The following is a 26,914-nucleotide window of genomic DNA, read 5'->3' on the forward strand; positions in this document are numbered from 1 at the left end:
CAGATTTTAAGAGTCAACAAGACAGCTATGTCCCTGCCCTCCCTTACAGGGCTATATACAACTAGAGAGAATGGCGATGGGACACCCTCTGGAATGCTACACTTCCTGTCCTCATCTGATACATTAAGATAGAGGATATCACCCCTGCACACCGTTATGGGCAGGGCTAGAAATGGCTGGAAAAGAGAAATCCCTTCCTATAAAAAAAATTCCCATTTTTGAAAAAGGTCCTTCATATTTGGGATGGAACAAGTCAAAATGAAACTTTTTTTGTGGGAATGGATTGAGAGAATTTCATTTTGAGAGAACCAAAACGAAATGTCTGGCTTCCTGCCTGAAGGAAGTCTTTCCCTCCCCAGGAGCTGGCCTCCTAACTCTTGGGCCCTAGAACTAGCAGGTAGAAAATGTAATCGACAAGAGTTTTCCAGGTGGGCAGCCAGCCAGGGAATCATCACTTCAATTTTCTTGATGGAAAAACAGAATTTTTTGGCAAAATGAATTTTCTGCAGAAGATATTTTTGGGAAAAGGGCATTTTTTGTTGGGAAATCATTGATGAAAAATTCCCAAACAGCTCTAGCGTAAAAAGGGTAGTGAAATGTTGGTTTCTAGCCTTGGGAAGAGAACCTTATAGTGATGGTGGTAAATGGGTTCCTTCTTGGAGACACTGGTTATTTGGGGACTACCGTGAAGAGACATGGATGACATTTTCTAACATCCAGGCCTCACTTTAGAAAGGAGCACGTGCGTTACACCCTTAGATGACAGAGGATAAAGGCCAGTAACTTACAATCGATACTACTGTGATGATGATGGTAAGCTTGAGGTTCTTCATACACATGGCTCTGGCCAGGTTCCTGCTGGTAGTTTTGAATGTGACAGACTATGAGAGAAAGACAACCCCCACTTAGTTCATGAGCCCAGGTGAGCAGCCCTATTATAGGCCAGAAGGCTTCCACATAATTAGCCTGAAGTCAATTGATCTGAGAGTTTTCATAATTAAGGTTTCTATAATGAAGAACATAGATATCATGGAACCAAAATATGAAGAAAACCCAGACTGTAGGCTTCCCCTTACATACTGGAAAGCAGGAAGGAAGGGCATGTGGGCATCTAGGGCTTGTGTGCACAGGCAGGAAGAAAGGGGAAGAGTGGAAGGTTCCTTATCAGAGAAGGATGCAGCAGCAGGAGCACCTAACTGAACTAGCACCAGGGAGGTAGGAATCAGGCATTACTCCAATGGGAACAGAGTTTAGACAAGTCTACATGCCTGGTATCCAGTTTCTACCCACTCATCTCATGCACTGCTATGCCTTGGAGGCAAATAACAGAAGACATAGTGCAATAAGGAATGAGGGCACAATTAGCTATGCCACAAGCAAAATACAGCCTTGTTGTTGGAAACCAAGTTGCCTAGATAAGGCCTAGAGGGGGATTGAAAGAAAGTCATGTGTCTTGTACACACGACATGCCAGTCACAATACAAACACAAGGGCTTAGAGTCTAGAAGCCCCAATATTTGCACGATGTACAGCTCTAGGGCCTGCTCTTTGCTCCACCTGCACCCATTGCACGCTGGATAATATCAGCTTTTCCTCATAACTAATATGGTACCAGCATGTCTGGTTACTGCATACAGTACACACCACCTCCGCCCCCCGCTTCCCCTTATGCGTCTCTGTACTTACTGAATCCACTAGATTCTCAGTTTTGTCTATCAGCAGCTCCAGCTTCTCTCCTCTTTGAGCCACCAGGTCTTAGGGAGGAAGAACAAATCAGCTGTCAGAATCCAGGTGCAAAAGCACTTTCCTTATCCAAGTCTCTTGCTACTTCAAGGCCAGGAAACATCTCTAATACAACTAGGATTGGCAGAATTCAATTATTTTTATAATTTCAACAAATCATTTTTTTTAAAGCTTTTTTCTATTTTTATCAATTTAAATTTTCACAGCTCCAGGACATCACATAATTGTCTGAACCGCCCCTCCTGCCCCTGTGACAGTAGACGTTGAGAATTAAGAAGCTTTATAACTTAACACAAATTGTCAACATATGTCAGGATGTACAAAATAAATATCCTTAAATCAAACTAAGTTCTTAAGCAGCATTTTTCTTATTTTATTTAAGTTTTGAGTAATGTCAATGGGAATATTTTTTCCTTGGTTTGGGTATGTGTACAGTGAAATAGACATTTACCAATAAAAAGCTCACATTTAATGCTAGACATTTAAGCGTTGTGCACACCCCCTCTAAGCTACTTGGAGTACAGTATTTGAGGTGGAGGGAGGAGAAAGGTCAACATTTCCATGTCCCAAGCAATCCCAAATCACTTTCTGAGCCAGATCCTAGAGTTTCACCAAATTATACCAGCTGAGGATGTGGCCCTCTATCATAAGCGAGGAAGCAAGTTTTTCTTGAACTCCATTGCAGTGGGCTAAACACTGTCAGGCACTGTTTAAGAACGAAGCCCTCAAAAGGAAACAGTCATCGGATTAGTCATTTAACAAGCTACTTGAGGCTTTGAAGGAAGCATTAATACAGTACCTCTAGCTTCATCTCGCTTGTATAACTCTATACACCTGCTATATAGTTTGGATCAGAAGTAAATATTTTAGTGTAAAAGAGCCCTACATCAGAAACTGGTGAGTTGCTATTTAATCAACCTGACTATGACAAGGAGCCACATGGATTTTAGGGCCTGTCTGCATGGTGGGGTAATGTGTTCCAGAGGAGTGTGATTTCTAAAGCACACTAACATGCTGCACATTAACTGGCCTGTCGACCCTGCTTGTGCGCACTAAAGGTTCCCTACTGTGCTTTAATGCAATGCATTTCAAACAACACTAGATCAAAGCACACCAGCAAGGTCTACACAGACCAAGTAATGCATTTTAAAAAACACAACCCTGTAAAGCACACTACCCCACTGTGTAGACAAACCCTTAGTTTGGATAAACCATTGCCTTCTCCAAGAATAGAAGGAGTTCCAAATCTTTCCAGCTTTAAGACTCTTCAAATCCATCAGCAAAGGAGTGATAAAAGTGCTTTGATCCTGCACTCAGGCCCACATGGTTTTCAATGCAGAATGGAGATTGAGCATTTGGAATTTGGAGCACATCCACCATTGGTCTGGAACACCACTCCTCAATCCCAATCTGCCACTCATAGTGAAATCTTAGTGCAAACAAATTCCTCTGCAAACTCAGGGCACTTCTGTATGTGGTGTGGAATACTCGCCAACTGTAGCAGACTCTGTTGTTCAACCAGGTTACTACTGTAGAAGATGTCAGGTAAACCTTAGCTTCCCATAAAGCATCAGCTGCACAATACTATTGGCAATGCCTCCGAAAGGGATGCTCCTCTGGGACCCAGGGTTGTGCGCTGTGTGCAGAGCAGGAAGTGAAGTGATAAATACCTATGTTTCGGACCATGATTCCTTTAAGTTCATCAACCTGGGCTTGTGTCTCCACCATCTGATCAGTGCCCTTGTTCTCCGAGTGGTGTTTCTGTAACAGATGAACTGAGTCAGTGATGTACAGATCTATTTAGAATGAAAACAATTTCTCCTATCTCAGCTCCTCTTTCTCTCCTAAAGAGCTTGTTGGCAACAGCACCTTTCAAAGCGTTTTGCAAACAGCTGCACTAACCCCAGAGGGATATTGTCCCAGTTTTGCAAAGAGATTCTGAGACATGCAGAGACCAAAGCCATAAGTGCTAACTGCCCCAGTTGCTGGCATGTACTAGTGCCAAGGTTTGTTTGAACAGTCTGCATTCATGGCGGTTTCCTAGGTGGTGTGATGTGCAGGAGCTTGCTGCTGTGGGCAATGAGCCACAGGTGAATTGTGTGCCATAACTGGCCTTTCCTCCCCCTTTAGCCCTCTAGTTACCCCATCAAGAATCCCCGCTGCTTTTAAACTGAAGATAGAAACTACACAGCAGCAACCTGTGTGAAGCTCTTCCAAAGCCAATGGACAAGACAACCTAATTTGGGTGGGATTCCAAATGCTATCTAAAGGCACCCAGTTGCCTAGAATGCTGCCACCAGTTTACAGGATATAGGGTCAAACTCGCAACTCTTGCTGGCCCTGCACTGCCACTACAACTTCATTCTGGATTACAGTCACTGCTGCCACCTCCACCCCTCCCCTTCCAGTGATGCTCCACCAAGGAAACATCTCAGGAACTGAACTTATAATTAAGGTATGTGAAATTTAAAGTCTGTCGGCCTGGCTCTGCAACTCTAGTCTTGTTCATGCTGCTCACTGGGAGCTAGCTACCTTCTCCTCTTACCACGTTAGGCAGCCTAATTGGAACAGACTCTTGAGGACAAGCCCATGGCCTCCACTATGAAAGGAGTGCCCTGAGTCCATTAAAGGGCAAGCCATAGGAGAGCTGATCCTTTGGGCGATAGCAGGGGGGGCCAGAGCCACCCCGTGAGCGGTGCTTACTGTTCACTACTGACTTCACAGGAATCCCAATGGCTGCCTTTGCATCAGCTGCAGCAAACCGAGCCTTGTCCTGGGCAGATGCTCGATTTTAGCCACTTCTGGCAGACCCCACGTCCCAGTGTGTTACGCTCTGGCTGCGCTCACATAGTCAATCACACCGTTAATTTTCATTGACCAGAGGACAGGATGGAAGTGGGGGTGGCAGAGGTTAGTTTTAGGAGGAGGTGAGAAGAGCTGCTTGCTAGCTAAAACCACCACCAAGTTAATGGCTAGCTGAGCCCACTCCTTATCCCCACCCAAATATTACCCATTTGAAGGTCTGTATGCATGAGACCAGGGTGGTACTGGAGAGGTCAGAAGGTTCAACCCCCCTCCCCAATTAAGGCACATCACACTTTGGAGTCCATAGCCCCTGGCACACATGCAGCCTCCCCCGACAGAGGGAGTTTTTCTGTTACCGTAGGAACACTACCTTCCTAAAGGACCTTAGGTCCACAGAAGCCCTCTTCAACACAGCTACTGATATAGAGAGGTTAGGTCACCAAAGCTATATCAGCCAGGAGCATGGTTTCTTCACAGCCCTGACCAACGTAGCTATACCAATACAACTTTTATGTTTAGACCAAGCCACAAGTTACACAAACTTCCCTCTGGGGTAAAAGCAGGAGCCTCCCCCATCTACTTCCAATAATTGGATGGGTGGGACTTCTCTTAGTGGGATTTAGCCTGGTCTCACAGAAATTTGCTGTCCCTGCTGTGAATTGCTGGTCATTACCCAATGGCACTTACACAACATCTTGTAAAACCAGACAGCAAGCCTAGCCCCATATTGCAAGTGAACCAAGGCTGTATTTTTAAGGATGGTCCACAAAGTTAATTAAAATAAGGAAGTGTTGGGGGGTGGAGGGGGATGGCACGGCACGGGAGAAGAGAAAAACCCCCATATGTCCCAGATTTGTCTGCAAACAGAAGGGAAAAAATAAAGGCAAACCCAGATGAAGCATCAGTGAGCACAGAGATCTAGCATGCCTAATAGCAGATATGTTCTGGAGTCTCTGCCATTTATTAGTTTAGATACAAGCACACTCCTGAAGGCAGCAGAGATCTTAGGGCTAGGAGGCTGTTCTGAGGGCCAAAACAGTGTAAGGCATTGCTTCCTTATTGTAGTTCACAAGAGACTTTTACTCATCAGAATTGGACAGATCTCAATCTCCATCACTTCTGACACATGAAGAAGCAAAGCTTCGTAGCACTAGTCACATACATGTAAGTTTTAATAATCTATTTTATTATGCATGGGTTACCTGGTCTTTCTGGGAAACACACTGGAGTTCTTATGCACCATTTCTCTCATGTGCACAACAATGAATACAATCACAGCAGAGACTGCAACATGGCACTGATGATTAAACACCCTCAGAGTTACTATTTGGCCAATCTGGTAAGTACCACACCTTAAGGATATGTAATGGGGTGTTACGATAACAACCAATTCCTTTAACAAACTTTGCAACATGAGCCACTGGCACTCTCTATAGTTAAGGTTAAAAAAGCAAGGTTCCCTTTTCACACACACTTCACTTGTGAGATTTTGGCTGAAGTTTTCCATTTTCAAAGTTATCTTTGAAAATGAGAGAGCTGGGAAAGTTTGAACAATGTTCCTTCATTTACAGGAGTGAAAATACGTGCCTAAACACTTAGAAATTCTAATCACTATTTCAATAGGGCTTTTACTGAAAAAGTGAGACTACTTGGTTTGAAAAGCTTTTGATTTATACCCATTGAAAACCGTATCCCAAAACATATACAGTAGAAAACTATCCTAAGAGTTTAGGACCACACTGAACATGAGAATGGAAGATGAATTACATATATGTGTACCATGAATTATGTACAGACTTTAAAGGAATGGACAAGGTCTGCAACCCAGTAACTCCTCTCCCTACCTGGGATTTATCCCTCTGAGGTTGCTATAAGGCACTTATGCTTTTATTTTCTACATTTATTAGAGAAGCCCTTATTTCTTTTAAAAAGGAAAATAATCTGGAGCTATTTAAGTTAAGTGCCAATGTGGACACAAGAACAAGTGGCGATAAACTGGCCATCAACAAGTTTAGGCTAGAAATTAAGAGAAGGTTTCTAACCATCAGAGGAGTAAAGTTCTGGAACAGCCTCCCAAGGGGAGCAGTGGGAGCAAAAAACCTAACTGGCTTCAAGACTGAACTTGGTAAATTTATGGAGGGGAATGGTATGATGAAATTGCTTACAATGGCGTGTGGCCCATCAGCCACTGCTTGTAGTAAAAATCCTCAACTGCTGGAGACACTAGATGGGGAGGACTCTGAGTTACTGTAGAGAATTCTTTCCCAGTTATCTGCCTGGCAGGTCCTGCCCAAATGCTGAGGGTCTAATGGATCACCATATTTGGGGTCAGGAAGGAATTTTCCCCTGGGTCAGATTGGCAGAGATCCTGAGGGTTTTCACCTTCCTCTACAGCCTGGGGCAAGGGTCACTTGCAGGTTTAAACTAGTGTAAATGGTGAATTCTCTGTAACTTGGAAGTCTTCAAACCTCGATTTGAGGATGTCAGTAACTCAGCCAGAGATTCTGGGTCTATTTCAGGAGTGGGTGAGGTTCTGTGGCCTGCAACATGCAGGAGGTCAGACTAGATAATCACCATGATTCCTTCTGACCTTCAAGTCTATAATATTTAAGGTTTCACTTTTTGGTGACAACTGTGCAAGAGTCAAGATAACAACAGCATTTCTGTTTTCTGGTTAACTGTGTAGTCTTTGGGACCAAAAAATTAGTTAGGCTACAGCTCATAGGAACAATATAGTACCCGATATGATGGAGCAGGAATTTTTCTTAATATTTTGGACAACTATTGTGTGTGTCTCAGTTTCCCCTGCATGCTGCATGGTTAACTAGGTGGGGGAGGATCCAGGTATGACTGATGTCTGGCTGTCTGCGTCCTGGCCCCAAGCCATGAAGAGTCTCAGAAGACAACTACCCAGACACTGTGTATGAAGCAACTAACAACCATGGATGACCCACCCCTGAAAGCCAGCCAGGTTTGACCAGCTGGAGAACAAAGGGCTAGGAAGAGGGCCAGGTGACAGTGTTTGCCTGGGAACAAGGACAAAGGAGGGGTCAGGTTAAGTGTGGGTTGCAGGAAGCAGGAGAAGCTTCTGGACTAGATTAAGAAGGGATCAGAGAGCAGCTCTGGGCTCTGAACTGACCCAGATGGACCAGGCTGTAACGTTCTGTTCTCTGTGATAACAAAGGACTTTCTACACTGTGTTCCAGACACCTAATAAACTCTTCTGCTTTTACAGCGCTGGCTGAGAGTTACTCCAGGAAACTGTGGGTGCAAGTCTCTGGTGTGTAAATCTCCCTGCGGGGTCCAATCCACATGGACCCGCTGCAGGAAGCTCATGGCATGGAACAGGTGCTGAATGCTCCAGGGTTCAGTCCCAGGAGGTGGTGAAGCCAAGGGGCTTACCCCAGTGAGAGTGTGACCCTAAGGGGGCTGATGCACTAAAGGGATCCGCCCAGGGACTGTTCCAGAGCTGTACGAGAGCTGGATCAGTGACACCCTATTGCCATCTCAGTTATTTTGCACTTCCCCACTGATTTTAGCCATGCAGCTTTAGCTATACGCATCCAGCAACTCTCAGACCCTGAGAAATGTGTCTAAGTCAGGTCTCTAATCTCACTTCTCCTTGGAACTGCATTTGCATTTCAGGCTGCAGCAGCCACATTTCATACTTTTGCCCATCTGCTTCCCAGTACAGCTGTGATTAGAGGACTCACCTCTGAATGAAGTGGAGTCATTGCATCCATTTTTTTTGCCTCAGACTCACCATGTGTCACCCTAAAACCACCCTGGTCACTACACGTGCAGTGACCTAAGCAGCCTTGCTCTGTAGCCTCTGCTGCCAGACCACATCATCACATCCCTTGGATGTGTTACCAGAGCATGTCAGGGTAGATATGAGCTAGCACACCCCAACTCCCAGCTGTTTTCCTCCAATCAGACAGAATGGCATTTAGAGTCCTTAATACTCCCGACTATCGACCAGCTCAGGTTAGGGTCCTTCCCCCATCCCATCCATTGTGTGTCAGCTGTGAACAGTTACCCTAAATAGCCAGAACAGCATTTACTTCAGAAACACGGCAAGAAGTTTATATGGTTTGAAGGGGCCTTCATAAACACACATGCAGACCAGAACTCTCTTTCAGGCAGCCAGCAGAAGGCACCCCCTAGACACTGTCCAAGGTTGCAAAATTAAGAGGTCCCTTGCCAGGCAGATGGGACAGAGCAGGAAAAGCAATGGCCTTGGGAACAAGTGCAACTCTCAGGCTTAAGGCAATGGCAACAGAAGCAACAGTGAGGACAGCGATGACGGACGTGCCACTCACCCCCGCTAGCCAGCAATTCTCTGAAGAGGATTATAACCAGTTATTCCCAGGGCATAGCACCCACTAGTGCTTGTTTCAGTAAGCCAGGCGTGGGTAATTTACTCCCTACTGTGTCAGCTCAGAGCACGCTGGATTGCACTGGGAAAGCCAACTGCACCAAGGCACTTGCTCTGCCAGTGCTTTCTGTCTGAACTGGATTAATTTCTGACATGGATGGCACAGATGATTAACTTTGCTCACAGCGAGTACAGTACCAGTGGTGGGACGAGTGCCTTTGCACCACTGGTATCGGTAGTTGTGATAAATAAAGTGGGGGGGGACGTACGGACGGGACGGACACCCAGCCAGCCAGTTAGCTGTAAAATCCCTCTTGGTAGCTGTTCTTTACTTGCTTTACCTGTAAAGGGTTAAAAAGTCCCCCAGATAAGGGGAAAAAAAAGTGGGCACCTGACCAAAATAGCCAATGGGAAGGCTAAAACTTTTTAAAATGGGGGAAAGAAACTATCCCTTTGTGTCTGTTGTTCTCTGGGAGGCAGGGACAGAGCAGTAATACTGTGTAAGGTTTGAACCAGGTATGAAAAAGTATCTTCCATACCTAGAAGAAATAACTTGGATAGGGAATGTTTAGACAGACGCTATCAGGTTTATTTCTTATTTTGGCTTGTGGATCTCCTTTGTGCTAACCCTGATGCTTTTGTTTGCTTGTAACCTTTAAGCTGAACCCCCAAGAAAGCTAGTTTGAGTATTTAATTTTTGGAATTGCTCTTTTTAAAATCTAGCAAAAGCCTAAGTTCCAGTTGTATTTTTTCCCTTTTTGTTTTTAACAATATTTACCTTTTTTAAGAACAGGATTGGATTTTTGGTATCCTAAGAGGTTTGTGCATGTTGTTTGATTAGCCGGTAGCACAACTAATTTCCTTTGTTTTCTTTCTCAGCTCTTCCCTGGGGCGGGGGTGAGTGGTGGGGGGGGATGGGAAGGGTTTGAGGGTACCCCCCGGGGAGGAATTCCCAAGTGTTCCTTCCTCGGTCCAAGGGGTTTTTTTTGCATTTGGGTGGTGGCAGAGTTTAGCGAGCCAAGGTCAGAGAAAAGCTGTAATCGTGGGAGTTTAATACAAGTCTGGAGTGGCAAGTATTAATTTTTAAAATCCTTGCAGGCCCCCCACCTTCTGCACTCAAAGTGCCAGAGTGGGGATTCCGCCTTGACATGGTGACAGAGCAGTGGGATCATTTTGAACCAGAAGCACAGACCTCAGGATTTTAAAAGGACGCATTTTTCCTTTTGGCTGCTTGAAAGACAGGGAGTTGTTTTTTTCTCTCTTTCTTTTCTTTGCTGCCCGCGTGGAAACAGGCAAACCAAAGGATTAGCCTGCAAAGCCAGGTAGTCCAACAAGCAGTTTATTAGTTTTTTCTTTTCTTGCTTTGTGGCAACGAAATAGCTAGGCTAGCATAGGGCAGCCTGTGCATGAGGTTGCGGTCAGGCACCAAAACTCTGGAGAAACCAGTCTTCCCAAAGCGGCACGCCACGGAGAAGACAGACCCAGATCAAGCCCAGACATCCAGCTCCATGACAGAAATGCAGGGTAAGGATGGGGGACCAGGAACTTCCCAGGAGGGAAGGTTCAGCCCTCCCCAACCCGAGATCCAGGTGCCAGGATGGAGGGATGCCTTTAACCCAGGCTGAGTTCTAACTGAGGCAGAAAGGAATTTCTTCCTAGAGATGAAGCGCTTGGAAACAGAGGACAAGCGCTTGGAGGTGGAAAGCGGAGGAGAGGAGAAGCGCTTGGAGGCGGAAATGGAGCTGAGCCTTATTTTTTTTCATTTTTAGAATCCTTGCAGGCCCCTGCCTTCTGCACTTGAAGTGCCAGAGAGGAGATTTAGCCTTGACAGTAGTGTATGATGTGCTACAGGCAACTTTCATCCTATAGACTAGAGCCAGAAGAGCAGCAATTCCTAGCATTGTGCTTGTGCGTCATACCAGCACAGACTCAGCTGAATCGTATTGCCTACTGAACTGCTGTTCACAGTCCCTCACCCCCCCAGTTTACTCCAGAGACTCTAAGCCAGGGATCTCAAACTTGCAGCCTGTGGGCCATCTGCGGCCCGCGAACCTCCCTCCCCAATGTGGCCTGCGGGCTCCAGCAGTTTTGGGGCCAGGTCTCTCCCTTGGCCCCACCTGCCGCCCCTGGGCGCTCCCCCCCAGATGATTTAAAATGGTCCGGGGCCCTGGCAGCACAGCCGAGCAGCGTCTGCCTGCTCGCTCCACATGTCTGCCAGCCCCTCCCTGTGGCCCCAGGGCGGGGCTGTGCCTCACCTCCGCGCGCTGCCCCCGTCCCAAGTGCCCCTGCGGCCAATGGGAAACTGCAGGGGCGGTGCCTGGGGGCAGCAGCGTGTGGAGGCCCCCCCGGCCTGCCTTCCCTTGGAGCCCCAGGTAAGCGACCCCCCGACTCCCTCCCAGAGCCTGCACCCCACCCCCTTCCCACACCCCCCCCACACTCCCTCCCAGAGCCTGCAACCCCACCCCCTTCTCCTGCACCCCCACCCTCTGCCCCAGCCCAGAGCCTGCACCCAGCACCCAAACTCCAGCCCAGAGCCAGCACCCCAAACCCCTTCCCCCACCCAAACTCCCTCCCAGAGCCTTAGGCAGGTGGGGGCGGAGTTTTGGGGGGCGGGTTCTGGGCGGATTGAGTGACATTATTGGCCTGCTGGGAGGATCTGAGGATTGGCACTGGCCCTAAGGTAAATTGAGTTTGAGACCCCGCTCTAAGCCAAATACTAAGTAGACCCAACCCTCCTTAGGGAGTAAGGCTGGATGTAAAGGAAATCAGAAACATCACTGGCTTATTAGCTACTCACAGCTACTGTAAGATCCCTCAATGTACGCAGCACCCTACATATCGTTATGGGCCAAGCAGCACAGGGAGGTGCATCCCAGTTATTGTCATACCTTCCTCATTCCCACTACAAGTGTGTTTTTGCCTGTGATGGGAAGAACGAAGTATGTGATCAGCCTACACTTGCAGCTTTAGGCCCTAGAAATGGCATTTACTGCAAAATAAAGTTTTGAGCAGACATTTAGATAAATGGGGTGAGCAGTCAGCATTTGTATTTTTAAAATATCCTACGCTCACTGCACTTCCCAATTTAGACCCCTTTAGGGAGTCTCGGCACAAATGGTTCCATAGGATTGAAACAGAAAGTTCTCTGCTATGTGCCAGTAAACGTGAGCGCCAGCTGTGGTGTTCTCTACGTTCCTCCATCCACCAACTGCAACGCTTACTGATCACACGCATTCATGTGACAGGTCCAGAGGAAGCAGCTCCTGTTCCAAAGCCCACCCCCTATCAGTAACAGATTGAATGATTTTTGGAGAAATCCTGTCTGTTGGCCCTCAACCAAACAGTCTGAAGCCAGCCACTGTGCAAGTTTCCACCACAGACTCCACTCTCCCCCCCACATCACCCTTTGCTATTCAGTCTTCACTCTCTCTGCATCACATTGCCAATGCATGTTAACTCTCCCCCAGAGCTCTCTGTTCTAGTCCTTGAGCCCTGCCCTTCTGTACCCGCCCTCACTACACACTCTTGCACAATGCACACTCTTGCACAATGCACAAGCATCACAGGGGAGGGAATTCTATAGGCAGCCATAATACAAAGTGTGCAGATCTGCAAGAGTCTACACGCACACCTGTACAAGTTGTTTTTGCCTTTCTTTTAATAAAAAATGATCTTCAAGATCTCAGACAAATGTGCAGCTGAGCTCCAGAGGACGTCTCCCCTCATTTGGGCAGCTTTTGCAGAGTCTCCACTCAACACCGCAGCTCTCAATGGGGACAGCTATACCTCCCTAATGAGGATCACTAAAGCACTGCTCCTTCACCAGCCTGTAGCTTTGCTGGAGAAGATATAGCAGAGTAACATTCTGTTTCTTCTGCCCCTTTCCATTGCCAGTGCAGAGAGTAATGAGACACTGAGCCATGGAGGATAACCACCTTGCCAGTCCTGTTTGTTTTGCAGTATGCAGGATTAGGAGTTGCTCTTTTTTCAAGCCACCTACTCTTTTGGGGGTCCAACAGGGCAGACCAAAACTTGATCTAAACCTCTCCTTTACATTTCAAGAGGCTTAGGACACAACATCCTGAGCATCTTAGCACCGACAAGTCCAGGTGCATTTCACCAGCACCATTTCTATTGTATCAGTGTTCTAGCTGTACAGGTCTTGCAGGCTGCTTTCAACCACTTCCTACATCTACTTTGGCTTGCTACTAATTTCCAAAAGCTTACAAGTGAAGTTCTACCCAGAGATTCTCAGGTTTATCTTCCCTGTTACTTCAGTACCCTTGTAGATGGCTTGAAATCTATGGGTGAAGAACACAAGTACTAAGTATTACAGGAGGCAGAGGGACATGGAAAAATAAAAATTGAGGTGAAAGCTAAGATTACATAGCTAAGATTACAGAGTTTATGTCCCAGCTCTGACTTTGTACAGTCTTGGGCAAGTCACTTCTCTTGTGTGCCTCAATCCTCAGCTGGGAAATGGGAACAGCAACTGCAAGGTTAATCGCAAAGTTTGTTATCAGGGCCCTGTGTACACTGCAGCAAGCTAGACTTAAATTCTGTGGTGCTATAGTGTGGCAAACTGACTGGAAATTCTGTAACAGCTTCATTTAATTATACAGGTGGATTTTATTGAATTCAATAGGAAAGTGAATACTACAAGCAATACTATAACCCCATGATATTCTATATTTCCTTTTGTGCTACTCTACATTTCCAGTATGCTAATTATCTGCATAATCAACATCATTATGAAGGAATCTGGGTGAGAGAGGCAGGGTGAAAGCTTTCCATGCTCAGGAGGCAGTTTAGGATCGTTGGATAAGCATATTAGCAGAATTTTATTGTGGATCACTTGAGCAGAAACAGAGCGTTGCTATTAAGCTGTCATTAGGAGTCAAAATTTAACTGAAATGAATGGGGGCAGTTAATCGCTCAAAGTTATTGTTTCCATGTTACTTGAGACTACGGGCAGTCTCTTTATATTCAGTTCATATTTTTAACATCCCCTTGAAAGATTTTCAATATGGAAGTTGAGACTGGAGCAAGATCTGTGACAAAGGGTGGATTCTAAAAGAAATTCTCCAGTCTCAGAACAGCAGACTACATCAGGCTGTGCTTATGACTGTCAAGTGCTTAGATGTGCCCAGCTCTAGAAAGGCTACATACTCCTGAGGTGTCAAAATACAAACTAGTCCTGCTGAAGAGAAGCGTATCAATGTTCAGGTAGGAGGAGTTCCCAACACAGCTCTGCACAAACTATTACAAAGTATGCATGCATTTTTCTCTCCAAACACCACTTTCCTCCCTACTTAGGGGAACTCTTTCCAAGGATGGGAGTGGAGTCTGACTAGGGACTTGGAAGATTGTCTGTATGAAATTTTAGTTTGCACTGACTTTGCTAGTGCTTTTAACGTAGCCTGTTGTAAAAATAAGCAAATATCTAAATGAGTTGATTACATGGAAGATCTCTGCATACCCCTGGTTGAAAACCACTGATTTAAAGCCAACAACAAGAGTGTTTACAAGGGAGAGACGAGACTGGTTAGACAGCCCCTTCTGACTATATGTATCTTACCAGCTGTGCAGCCAAGATACTGGAGAATTCGCTGTTCATGGCATATGGAAGTGCTGTCTGTGCTCTTGAACCATACGTAGTCTGAAATCTCTTTTTGATTTCATTCAGGAAACTGAAGGCTCTGGAACGTTCAAAGTTCTAAAAGTAAAAAAAAAAAAATATATTCACAGCAGGCAGAAAACTGCAAGTCACCCAACACTGTTCTAGTTAGGGAACTGTGGGATAGGTCGCCTACAGAAAAACTTAAGATATGTAACCATTTAGAGACCCTCCAACTTTTATCAAACATGAACAACCGCGCTGCGCATAACCCTGCAAAAGCCTTGCTACCTCTTCCTCTTAATCTCTTTGTTAAGGGCAGTCACTTTAATATCAGTCTGTTTCTTGCTGGATACCCACTGGAATCAGGCATACAAAGCTCAAAAGCAAGCCTGTGCTTCATTTACTTTTTAAGGGGAAACAAAGACAACAGACTTCACAGCCTCCATTTGTACCTTCTTCCACAGTTGAGGGTAAAGCTTAAGTGTACTGTACTAATGACTAAGGATGCCTTAGAGATGACTGCAGAGCGAAAGTCACCTGATCCTTGTAGGTTTATTGTACTGGTCCTGCTGAGAAAGCTGGGTGAATCTTACCAACCTTCCCCCTCCCCTCCCCCACAGGTTTTCACTTGCAAGTAGAAAGCAGCAGGGGAAGTTGGTGTGGTGGGAAGGAGACACTGTCACCCCCCATACATACACCAGCTGGATATTGAGGTAGACTGAACTCAAATATTTGAACTTTGACTTTAAATAGAGGGGCCCATGTTCTGAGTTACACCAGTGTAAATATGCAGGAATGCCACTAAAGAAAACAGCCCCATGGATTTGTGCCCATTATTGATTTTCATGGATAAGCACAGAGAAAAAAAGCTATCATTTGCAGGCTGTATGCATAGTAGCGTTATCCAAAATACTTACATCATCTGTGATACATAGGTATATAATCCGGTCTTGGCAGATATAATGAAATAGATAACTGCAAAAAGGGGGAAAAAAAACAAGACTCCATGAACTGCTGTAGAAGACCCCAATGTCTGATGTGTTCGAACAGCTATCTGCCAGACACACTCAAATTAAGGAGTGGAGCAACTTGCAGCCACCCTACAGAAAAGAAACAGGTCCCAGCATGCAATGCTCCATCTTGATCACAGCATGTTTCTTCTGGGATCTTTGTATTGTAACCTGCATAGAACTAAAGATAACAGCTGTGGGCAGTGGTACATGTTGGTATCCCAGTGGCTATATGTGGCTCACAGCCCACATTTGGGCACCCCTGGATTAACAGCCAACTGGGGCAATGCCTAACTGCAGATGTATTAAAGTTATGCACTGTACTGATCATTTAACATACCAAGGTAAAACCATCAAGGGACTTCCACAGATTGTGTATTCAATCTTATCAGCCAAAGTATAAAGCAAACAATCATGCCTACCAAAGTAAGACAACATAAATTCCTTGAAAAAGTATAGCTAGTGTGTCCACACAGTCATTTGCTTAATGAAGCAATGAAATTTCCATCGTAAACTCTTCTGGCCCAGGTCTCAAGTTGCAGTGTGGGAGGTCTAGGTTGGCTATTAGGAAAAATTATTTCACTAGGAGAGTGGTGAAGTACAGGAATTGGGTTACCTAGGGAGGTGGTGGAATCTCCATCCTTAGAGGCTTTTAAGGCCCAGCTTGACAAAGCCCTGGCTGGGATGATTTAGTTGGGGTTGGTCCTGCTTTCAGCAGGGGGTTGGACTAGATGAGGTCTCTTCCAACCCTAATCTTCCATGATTCTCTAGCACAAGGAGGCAAGTTCATGATTCAGCTCTCTGGGTGCTACCATGACAGAAGTTGTATCAATAACCCAGTTAATGTTTTTACTAAACCAATTTCAAATGCACATGATCCACAGGCCTCCATCAGCTGCTTACACAAACAGCTCTATGGTGATTGGCATCCTCTGACTGCTACGCTGCATTTAACTAACTGTGGAACTCCTTGGAAATAGCGAGCAGCCACATTGCTCTAAGACTTGCATTCATTCTTAATTTTTTGATTTGCACCTAGACTGACACACTTAAGCAAGCCTGATGTTCTGCATTATTAAACACCTACAATGAGTACAACAGCAGTGTTCTTCCCAGGTTTTAGAAAGGCATCTTAGTAATACTTTTGAATTATTATACAGCCTCTTTCATCTAAGGATCTAAAAAACAATTGACAAGCCTTTAATTAAGTCTCACAACATTCCTGAGAGATGCAGTCTACCTAGTACAATTTGTCCAGTTCTGCCTCACCTGTGTGTTTGCGTGCACGCGCATACACACACACACTCTGATAGATCCCCATTAGGAGTTCTGGACATGGTTAAGATTTTTCCTGGTGAGATTGTGAGCCCCTAAAAGCCCAACCCTATTCCCAAAACGGGAATAAACCCCATCCCTTCTATGTCAGAAGCCTCCTTCATGGCAGCAGCAGAGACTGGATAGCATCGGGAAGTCCAGGTGCTAAACAGCATTTGGTAGGGACCCCTGAAACCACAGTGTGTTTGCTTCAGGAGTGGGGTGCAGCAAGATCAGGCATTCACTCCTAAAGTTCTGCATTAATGGGGGCACACCAGGCTTCAGCTATTTTCTCTGAGTTTGTTTTTGGTTTAGAAACAGAAACTCCAGACATTCAGGCACAGGGGAAGAGCATTCCCAGGTCTCCCTGTCTGTGGGGACGAGGACGCTGGGCAGAAACACCCCAAAGATTCTACAGCCAGTGGAAAGTAACTACCTAAGGTCTGAATGCTAAGCCCTCTCCTCAGGCCACCTCAGCTGCCCTGCTCAGGTGACCTCAAGTACCACAGCTGGACAGAACTGAACTGCATCTTCCCAGCCCCAAGCCATGATCTTTGCTCTGTCCCAGGGGAGGGAAGGAATTGCCTGCTCCCAAGTAGGGGAGCAGGGCTGTTTGGAGGATTTTGAACACAAGTAAGAAGACGTCACACCTTCCAAACACCCTTCAAAAGGAGTTGTATGGAATTAGAGCCAATCTGCCCATTTCCTTCTCCCGTGGAAGGACAGCAGGACAGAGGAGTGCCAATCTAGGGGTGGTTCTCCCCATTTTGTTATGGGCATACAAACACTGCAGAGTTAGATTGCTAGGACGGAACCCCTGTGATTCTGGCTGGGGAGGCGGTTTCATACTGAATGCAGAGTGTGGCTAGTCACAGTGCTGCCCAATAGCTCCAAGCCCGCACTGTGCATTATCCTACTGCAGTAGTTTAGAAAGTTTGGGAAATGCAGTTCACCCCATTCAAGCAAAGTGTTTAATAAAGCAATAATCCTCCCTTGCCCCAGTTATAGGCACCCACCCCCCAGCTGATATCTTCAGTCACTTCCAAGATTAGCTCCCTCAAGGCCTGGGGTATATACACTCCTGCTGCATGTCATATGTAACCCATAGCACACTTGGGAAGCAGACATGTCTGCTAGTAATCATTATGCCTTATCTGAGCTCCCTGAGCAGTTGAGACAGACTGTCAAGCCAAGATCCTCTCTATCAGGAATTAGCCCAATTAGCATGCATCAAATATACTAATGGAGGCACAGCTAGCCAACTGCCCAGCTTGGTTTTAAGTAGAAACTAAGGATTGGAGTAAGGAATGTGAGCGGTCCTCAAGATTAAGATTTAGTATTTTTGTAAAAATTGAAAACTGCCAAGCAGATACTAGGCCAACTCAGTGGGACACATCCCTAAAATACAACACTTTGCAGTGCTCCCAGTCAAAGTCCTCCCCAGTTAGAGCTATAATTTGTGGGATTCCTACAAATTTTGTTGGACAGCCTGTGTGTAACAATGGAGCAGGCAGGTCCAGCCAGTTGTTACCTGAAAGCACACTTGGAATCCTAAAGTGCACCAAGGATAACAAGTTTTGGACCCATGGCCTTTGACAGTATGAGGGAAAGTCTGGGTTACTCTAGATTAGAGATCTAGATTTGAGATGCAATTGAAATGAAACACCCTGAACTTTGGGAAACCATCCACCTGACCTTTGCCATTGCGGTTCATCCATAGTTCTGTGCCTGGCAGTTTGGGTCATGCACTGTTGTAAAGTCAGCATACTTTAGGAAAGGTTAAATAAATCTATAGTAAAGCCTTATGCCACACAGATTTCTCTCTCCATGGCCCAAAGCCAAAATTGCACATAATCAGTCACACCCTTCTGGCCTCCCCCATTGCTGATGACTATTTCTGTGAATATCCAAGGAATCTCAGACTCCTAGTACAAAGATCCTCCTAGCGATACCAGAGGATAATACCAACTCCACTAGTGTCTTAGAGGGATCAGTCTCCAAGAACTGCCTGAGGAATGAGATATCTTAAATGTATTGGTAGCCGAGAAGTGTCAGCAATCAGTGCAGCAAACCTGGTGCCCTTACACTCTGCATAACTGCAAGTACAGCCCAGGGCATCCCATGTTCAGCACCATTTCAGAAAGTGTGGTTAGATCAATTACTCATCTTTCAATCTTGACATGTGATGTCTTAATCCAACTATTTCTCAGAGCTTCACAGGGCATTCAAGACCTGAATTTTTAACATAAGAAACAAGGTGGGTGGGAGCAATGCCCTTCTCAGGTCTCAATACCTCACTAAGTAGCAATGGCCCAAACTCAGTTTCTCCCCACAGGAGGTCCCTTCTCTCCCCCTTCTCCACAACCCCAGAAAACAAAGCATTACTCACTTTCCATGTGAGTAGGTGAGTTTGTTGTTCTCTGATGGTATCCTTGCCAGGATCTGCTCCGTCACCTCCAGGAAATTTCCTCCACACCAGGCATGTTTGGCAAGGATGGTCGTGCCTCTGGCAACAACAGCAAACAGGATGGCCATTGCTTCACACTAGCTAGAGACACAATACACACAGGATGAGGGGACTCATAACACGTCCTCTATGGATCCCTCTCAGCAGAGCACAGTAATTCCATTTTAACAGCTCCTCTCAATTTTTGGCATAGAGGGCAGGGAAGGAGTAAGACTGTTCAATATTTCTACCGGATGCCACTACCTGCAGCCCATCTTTCTTCCTCTTCCCCAGGCACCACTCAATAAGATAGGTAGAAGTATGCTGACCTCTCTACAAGATTCCAGTTTGATACAGGTCATGCATCATGGGACTACATGCAGTTAATTTGTTGCAAAGGAGTTTGCTTCTAGGTAACTAAGTTTTCAATTCTCACAGGAGAGTCACAATTTCACATTTCCCAAGTTAGAATTGCACACGACTTGCTACATACAATGGAAAGACCATCTCAGACTAAGCTTTTTGGGGCAAAGGCTAGCCCCCTGTCTCATAACAGACAAGGGGAGCACAACATTAGCAGCAAGACTATGATTATTGTACCAGTAGTGGTCACAATGCACCAACACCCGTTCTAATGCATGCACACAAATCTCTGTGGGTTAGCTGGTTGTTTTAAAGAGGTTTCCTGATTTTAGTAAATTATGGATTCAAAGTACAGGAGAGACACCAGCAGCTTACAGTTCTGGAACTGCCATATACATTTCCCCAGTAGCATCCCTTGGTCTGGCAGTTAATGAAGTACATATGCTTTAGTCAAACCAAATATCAACATGCATGGACTCCCACAACAAAACACTCACAGCATGCCATTCTGCATCTTTTAAAATTAGATTGAATGTTCCTCAGACTGCATCCCTTGGTGGGAAGATAACCACGTATCCTCACATCCTATGAATATATCAAATTCAGCCTGCGGCAGGGTTTAAGCATTCAAGCAACTGGGGCTATGCTCAGTCTATCAAGACAGTAGAGAAGTACTTGTTAGCTGCTGAGACAGCAGACTGTGTTAATCAGTGGAATATCAGCACTTTAGTCTGCAGTCAGAGACCCAATATTTAAAAGGTGGAACCCCATGTTAGGGTGCAGCAGTGACATCTGCTCAGGTGGTTTCTCTGACCAGCCAATTCCAGTACATCCATAAGCCTCTTTTCTGCTTAGAGCAGATGTAAAGGGAACGCCTCCTGACCCTGCAAGGGAGCCTACTATTTTTCATTTTCCACCTGGAGAGTTCCAATGTCATCCATCTTGTACTCAGCCACTGAAACAAATCCTGTGTGCATCACCATGGATTTGAACTTGGGAAGCACGGGTGGCAGAGCCAGAGGACTGTGTGCGAAAGTGACCGGGATGACTGGAAGGTCAGCGTTGAGAATGCCAAGGGATCAAATCCCTGTTCAGACTGGAAGCAGGATTGTGCTAGTTTCCCTGGCACTTTCCTTTCAGTGGGGATGAGGTGTTTTATTCTAGGCCTTAAACTGTAAAAGGCCAAGAAAAGGCACCAAATTACAGCACTTTCAGCGCTAGCCTCCTTGCCCATAAACCTAGCATCTATCATTTCAGTGGATTGTTGTGATAACTGGGCCTACAAATTGACCCTAATTGTGAGTTCCACTGTAAAAAGTGATTCAATGTTCATAAAATATCACACCACCACCAAATGATGGGAAAAGGTTCAAAAGAGACAAAGACTGAATTAATCCAAACAAAGAGGCCTACAGATACAATTCCAGAACTGTGTTAAAATCATGCCTGGTATACAAGAACAGTGAGACCACAACTGGTGTGTCAGAAGTTAGACCTAACTGCTAAACAAAATAATGACGGGATGGGTATTCTACCCATTGCTCTCTTTTGGGGTCCTTAAAAGAAAAGTTTCAGAGTAGCAGCCATGTTAGTCTGTATTCGCAAAAAAAAAAAAAAAAAAAAAAAAGGAGTACTTGTGGCACCTTAGAGACAAGCAAATTTATTTGAGCATAAGCTTTCGTGAGCTACAGCTCACTTCATCGGATGCATTCAGTGGAAAATACCAGTTGGAGAACACTTCAATCTCTCTGGTCTGTAATCGAGTGAAAAAAAAAAAAAAAGCTCACGAAAGCTTATGCTCAAATAAATTTGTTAGTCTCTAAGGTGCCACAAGTCCTCCTTTTCTTAAAAGGAAAGACTTTTTTTGGGAAAAAAGGAGGAGGATACCGCAACTCTGGCTGACTGAAAAAAGGGGAATGAGCTTCACCATGTTGGCTGCTGCCCCCATTGTCTCTTGGACCCCCAGATCATCTTCATCCTAACCTGAGAGATGTCCTGACAGAGGACTCCGATGACATCAGTACCTCCACCTCTACCAGCTGCAGCTAAACCCAACTACCACCTGGGATGCGAGTCAGTGCAGTGGCTGAATGGTTAAGTTACTCAACTACAACCCCAAAAGTTGTGCTTTTGAGTCTCACTTGATCTCACACTGAAAGGCCATCTCCAGTTCACACAGTGGCCAAATGATCCAGCGGGTTACGGCAGCCAAGGCAGTTGGATGTGCTGCTGGCCACATTACTCCCTTGGGTACCACTGGCTATGAAACTGACATGTCTTAATCACATAAGCCCCATGAGCCATTGGCTTGGGGAAACTTTAACTTGGGATGTAAGACTGTCACTTGCTGCATGCTCGTTCCCCTCCCCCCCCCATTTTCTTCCCCTCTTTATTTCTTCTCTTTTTCCTTCTGCCTAATTAGAGTCTGGCTTGGCTAGCCACGACTGTATATTTTGCAAGCCTGTGACCAGAGGGGCAGCTAAATGCAATGATCTAAACAGCCTGATGCTAATACAAGTTTGCCAGGTCTTGAGGTGGCTGATCAGACCATGTGCTGTGCCTGGGTTTTTCAGCAGTGAGCGTCAACACCAGAGACAGCAGCTGCGTTTTCTATCTTTACTGTTCTTTTCTCTTCCGTCCTGTCTCTCATTTTGTCATTTAGGAAACTAGATCGGACTTTAACAACAACACTTCCTCCATCTCAGCTAACTTCTTCTCTTTTCCCTAGAAAGTACTGTTATCTTGGATGCCATCTGAAAGAGGGTCAAATAAGGTTTCTTTTCCTTTCTGAAGACTCTCTAGAGCTCAAGGGAAAGGCAACAAGGGTTACTGTTAAAATGAAAACCTTATTTAATACTTTACATACATTTCAAATGCTTTAACTGCCCCCCCCCCACCTTTAATAAAAGATTAAAAGAATGTTTCATGGTGTGTTTGCCATGGTACAAAGCAGGCTGAGGTCACTGGATACCAAGCCTTGTTTAAACTGTTTAATGTTGGACAATTTCAGGGTCATGTTAACACCTTTAACTCTTTAGGCCCACATATTCCATCTCAGTTAATACAACAGGACTCCATCTACAGCACGAAAATAAGCCATTCCTGACAATAGCGGTAGGTACCAGATTCCCAACAGAAGCATTGAAAACTGCTGGTTTTGTCCCTTCTGCATTATGTACACTGTTACAAGAAACAAGCATTGAATTTGAAACTTGGTACCAACTGTTGTTTACAGCAACAGACCACTTCCCTAGCACAGGGGTAGGCAACCTGTGGCACGCGTGCCAAAGGAGGCACGCGAGCTGATTTTCAGTGGCACTCACACTGCACGGGTCCTGGCCACTGGTCCGGGGGGCTCTGCATTTAAATTTAATTTTAAATGAAGCTTCCTAAACATTTTAAAAACCTTATTTACTTTACAAACAACAATAGTTTACTTATATATTAAAGACTTATAGAAAGAGATCTTCTAAAAACATTAAAATGTATTACTGGCACGAAAAACCTTAAATTAGAGTGAATAAATGAAGCCTTGGCACACCACTTCTGAAAGCTTGCTGACCCTTGCCCTAGCATATACAGAGCTACTGAGACTTGAAATGACTCCATGCAATCAAGGATCACATCAGTATCCATCATAGGTGGCAGCATGGACAAAACAACCTGATACAACCTGCACTTCAGCAACCTCTTTTTGGCCAGCACTTTCCCCACCAGGTGCAGAGTCATTATGCATGAAAACAGGAGAAAGGCACATACAGAGGAAGTAGCAGACACCAGACCATAAAGCAGCCTTTAACTTTTGGACCCAGAAAGCATATACTGAAAGAACTATCACCACCTTTTTATCAAGTCAAGCCCTGGTCTGCTCTAGCAATATGGGCATAAAATGACTTTTTTTTTTTTTACTTAATTCTGCACATGGGCTTATATTTGATGTTTGTGATATCCCCACTCAGGATCAAGGTTCCACTGGGTCAGCCACTGTAGAGACAGAGATATAGTTCTGTCCTGGTAATCATACTTGCTGAATCTCACTTCAGATTAGATGGTGAGTATGCCTATAGTAGGCATGTGAGAAAGCAGGAAGAAGGGCAATGATGCTAAGACCACAGTGTTACACAGGTTAGTTATTCCATAGCTTAGTGGTTTGAAATCTGAGAGAGTTGATCTCATTGTATTAAAGAGTGCTGAGTGCCATGCAAGCTTGCCAACTCATGATGGCATCACAAGAAATGTGTCATGAGGAGGGATTTGAAGAATAGGGTAGTGGATTTATCGATTAAGTCAGAAATGGCATTCCATGCCGAAAAACAGCAAAAACAGCATAGAGACATTTGTGGGAACAGACAGGTGTTCAAGCCTGCATCACTGGCAAAGCTAATGTGATAGGTACGGCACAAGAGCAGATAAGCAGGAGAGCAGAGCAATGAAAGGTTTAGAGCACTCCAGGCTGCTGAAGCAGACTTTCAGAGAAAGAGGGCAAATCAGATATGCTATTAAATGGAAGAGCTTACAAACCCGAGTCCCAGAGAAGACACCCTGAATTGATGAAATTGCAGATGCACAAGAGCTGCCCACACTCACTTTCCCTTGGCCTCTTACATGAAAACAGAGGAATAAGCAGGGCAGGGCGAAGAGCACTCCAGCATGTGTCAGCCAGTCACAGCACTATTTCCCTCCAGTGCCCTTGCGTTCACTGAATTTGCCTCTTTCACTTCCCTCTTGGTCTATGATAGGGAATCTTCAGACCCAAATTAATGGGCTTTCAGCCTCACCACCCACTAGAGGTGGAGGGCTAGTCTTACTCCTGCTGCTCCTTTGCTCTGCACTGGTTGCTCAAAGCAGAACTAATTAGGGTCTCTGAATGACTGCAACTTGATACATACTTTTACCAGCTGCACTGGTGTCCTTCTTGCTTCTTTAAGCTGTGCTGATGGGCTCCCCACTTCCCCATGCCACTTTACATTTCAAGAAGTGCTTGTATTTGCCTCAGTCACCCCCACCTGTCATTCTTACCCCTAGAGGGAACAACCTGGTTAGGATATAAATCTAGGCTTAAGCAGTAGGACTGACATCCCATTAATAAACTTTCATGAAGCCTTTTTTTGCAGCTTCCTTCTCCCTGCAACAGTACTGCACAGTCACTCACTGTTGGCTTTTCAGCACTAGCCCCGCTACCTGCATAGCATCCAGCAAGCTTCCCGCTTATCCTCACTGTGTAGCTGTTTTGTCTACTTATGTAGCTTCAAGGCCCTATCAGCTTGAGGAAGTGAGCAAGCAAGCTCTCAGGGGCTTTGAATGCTTCTCTCTCAGCATGCACCGTTCTCATCTCTGATTTGCAAGAAAAAGGCTAGCCAAAAAGGACAAAAGCTACAGTGACCTTTTTCTGTTTGCCATCATCTTTGCAGAGATATTTTCCCCAATATTATAGATAGCACATCTGTGATCATGGCATGTAAGACTCGATATTGTCCTTTAAAGAAATAAGACTCTTCTCTCATTACTTCACCCATCTTCTCTAACAGAACTGCAGTTTTATTAAACGTGCAGGAACACTTCAAGGACAGAACGCTTTGTTTAGTAAGGTTCCCTAAAAGCTCAAGTAGCCTTAACTCCTGTCATGATCCCTTAACAGGTTATTGCTTTCTTCCTCTATGTCGGGCAGATAAATTGGCATCTGCAGCACAGACGTTCAAGATTCTTTTGCAGGATGAAACAAACACACACTTATGAAATGGAAGCACTTGTACAAAAAAAAATTAAATAAATAAAAAAAACCCAAACAAACATACCCACAGGGCATTTCACTTATGATCAGTGTAGGGGACTGACTAGGAGTCAGGACTCATGGTTCTGGCCATTCTATCAATTTACACCTTAACCTTTTTTCTAAGGGCATGGCTACACTTGCAGATGTAGAGCGCTTTGAATTAAACCCACCTTCGGAGAGCACAGTAGGGAAAGCGCTGCAGTCTGTCCACACTGACAGCTGCAAGCGCACTGGCGTGGCCACATTTGCGGCATTTGCAGCGGCATTGGGAGCAGTGCGTTATGGGCAGCTATCCCACAGAGCACCTCTTCCCATTCTGATGCTGTGGCTTGTGGGAAGGGGGCGGGTCCTGTCCCAATGCCCAGTGATGCATCAGTTCACATCCCAGCAATCCCTGTGCTTCCATCCACATTTGGCGCCATCTTTCAAGATTTTCTGTACTGTGTGCGCGGTCTTCCCTTTTGGTCTGCAGGAATGGGGCCCGAACTGCTGAGGAGTATGATGATGAGTCTCGCCAGCACGTCATGTTTGGCAGTCAAGTTATTCCTTATGATGTAAAATGACAATGAGGGCTCCAACGATATCGACTCGAGTAATGCACATGACATGAGTTTGCTTGTGGCATTCACGGACACGCTCACCACCGTGGAACACTGCTTTTGGGCTTGGGAAACAAGCACTGAGTGGTGGGATCACATTGTCATGCAAGTCTGGGATGACGAGCAGTGGCTGCAGAACTTTCAGATGAGAAAAGCCACTGTCATGGGACTGTGTGAGCAGCTTGCCCCCACCCTGCCGTGCAAGGACACAAGATTGAGAGCTGCCCTGACAGTGGAGAAGTGGGTGGCTATTGCAATCTGGAAGCTGGCAACTCCAGACAGCTACCGATCAGTCGCTAATGGGTTTGGAGCGGGAAAGTTGACTGTTGGAATTGTGTTGATGCAAGTTTGCAGGGCCATTAATTGAATCCTGCTCAGAAGAACCATGACTCTGGGTAACGTGCATGACATTGTGGATGGCTTTGCACAAATGGGTTTCCCTAACTGTGGAGGGCTGATAGATGGCACACACATTCCAATTCTGGCACCAGCCCACCTAGCCTCCGAGTACGTTAATCGGAAGGGGTATTCCTCTATGGTTCTCCAGGTGCTTGTGGATAACCGTGGGCATTTCATTGACATTAACGCAGGCTGGCCTGGAAAGGTGCATGACACACACATCTTTTGGAACACTGGCCTGTTCAGGAAGCTGCAACCTGGGACTTTTTTCCCCAGACCAGAAGATCACTGTAGGGGAAGTCGAAATGCCCACTGTGATCCTTGGAAACCCCACTTACCCTTTAATGCCGTGGCTCATGAAACCCTACACAGGGAGCCTTGACAGCAGCAAGGAGCAGTTCAACAAGAGGCTGAGCAGAATGACTGTGGAGTGTGCTTTTGGCTGTTTAAAGGGCCGCTGGCGC

General features: G+C 45.5%; 2 protein-coding genes across 14 annotated transcripts in view; one reads left to right on the forward strand and one right to left on the reverse strand.

The window, feature by feature from the left end:
• LOC140917504 (SLAIN motif-containing protein-like) overlaps window positions 1-26,914 on the forward strand; it is a 116,842-nt gene that overhangs the window by 77,691 nt on the left and 12,237 nt on the right. The window contains exon 11 of one of the 6 annotated variants that reach the window (XM_073360533.2): window positions 1,950-2,106. The exons of the other annotated variants lie outside the window; for them this stretch is intronic. Coding sequence (XP_073216634.2) covers window positions 1,950-2,010 — 61 coding nt within the window. The 3' untranslated portion in view covers window positions 2,011-2,106. Of the gene's footprint in view, window positions 1-1,949; window positions 2,107-26,914 lie in introns of those variants that run through there. 6 annotated transcript variants of the gene reach the window in all.
• Window positions 1-26,914, reverse strand: part of VAMP7 (vesicle associated membrane protein 7) — an 83,875-nt gene that overhangs the window by 30,391 nt on the left and 26,570 nt on the right. For 4 of the 8 annotated variants that reach the window (XM_073360545.2, XM_073360548.2, XM_073360544.2 and 1 more), the window contains exons 2-7: window positions 19,260-19,418; window positions 15,464-15,521; window positions 14,505-14,642; window positions 3,414-3,504; window positions 1,687-1,754; window positions 789-881 (exon numbers count right to left, since the gene is read on the reverse strand). In XM_073360545.2, the coding sequence (XP_073216646.1) occupies window positions 789-881; window positions 1,687-1,754; window positions 3,414-3,504; window positions 14,505-14,642; window positions 15,464-15,521; window positions 19,260-19,405 (594 nt within the window). In that variant the 5' untranslated portion in view covers window positions 19,406-19,418. The remainder of the gene's footprint in view (window positions 1-788; window positions 882-1,686; window positions 1,755-3,413; window positions 3,505-14,504; window positions 14,643-15,463; window positions 15,522-19,259; window positions 19,419-26,914) is intronic. The other 4 variants (XM_073360550.1, XM_073360552.2, XM_073360549.2 and 1 more) reach the window with 1 other exon arrangement.

This window comes from Lepidochelys kempii, chromosome 9, assembly GCF_965140285.1.
Source record: "Lepidochelys kempii isolate rLepKem1 chromosome 9, rLepKem1.hap1, whole genome shotgun sequence".
NCBI classification, from domain to species: Eukaryota; Metazoa; Chordata; order Testudines; family Cheloniidae; genus Lepidochelys; species Lepidochelys kempii.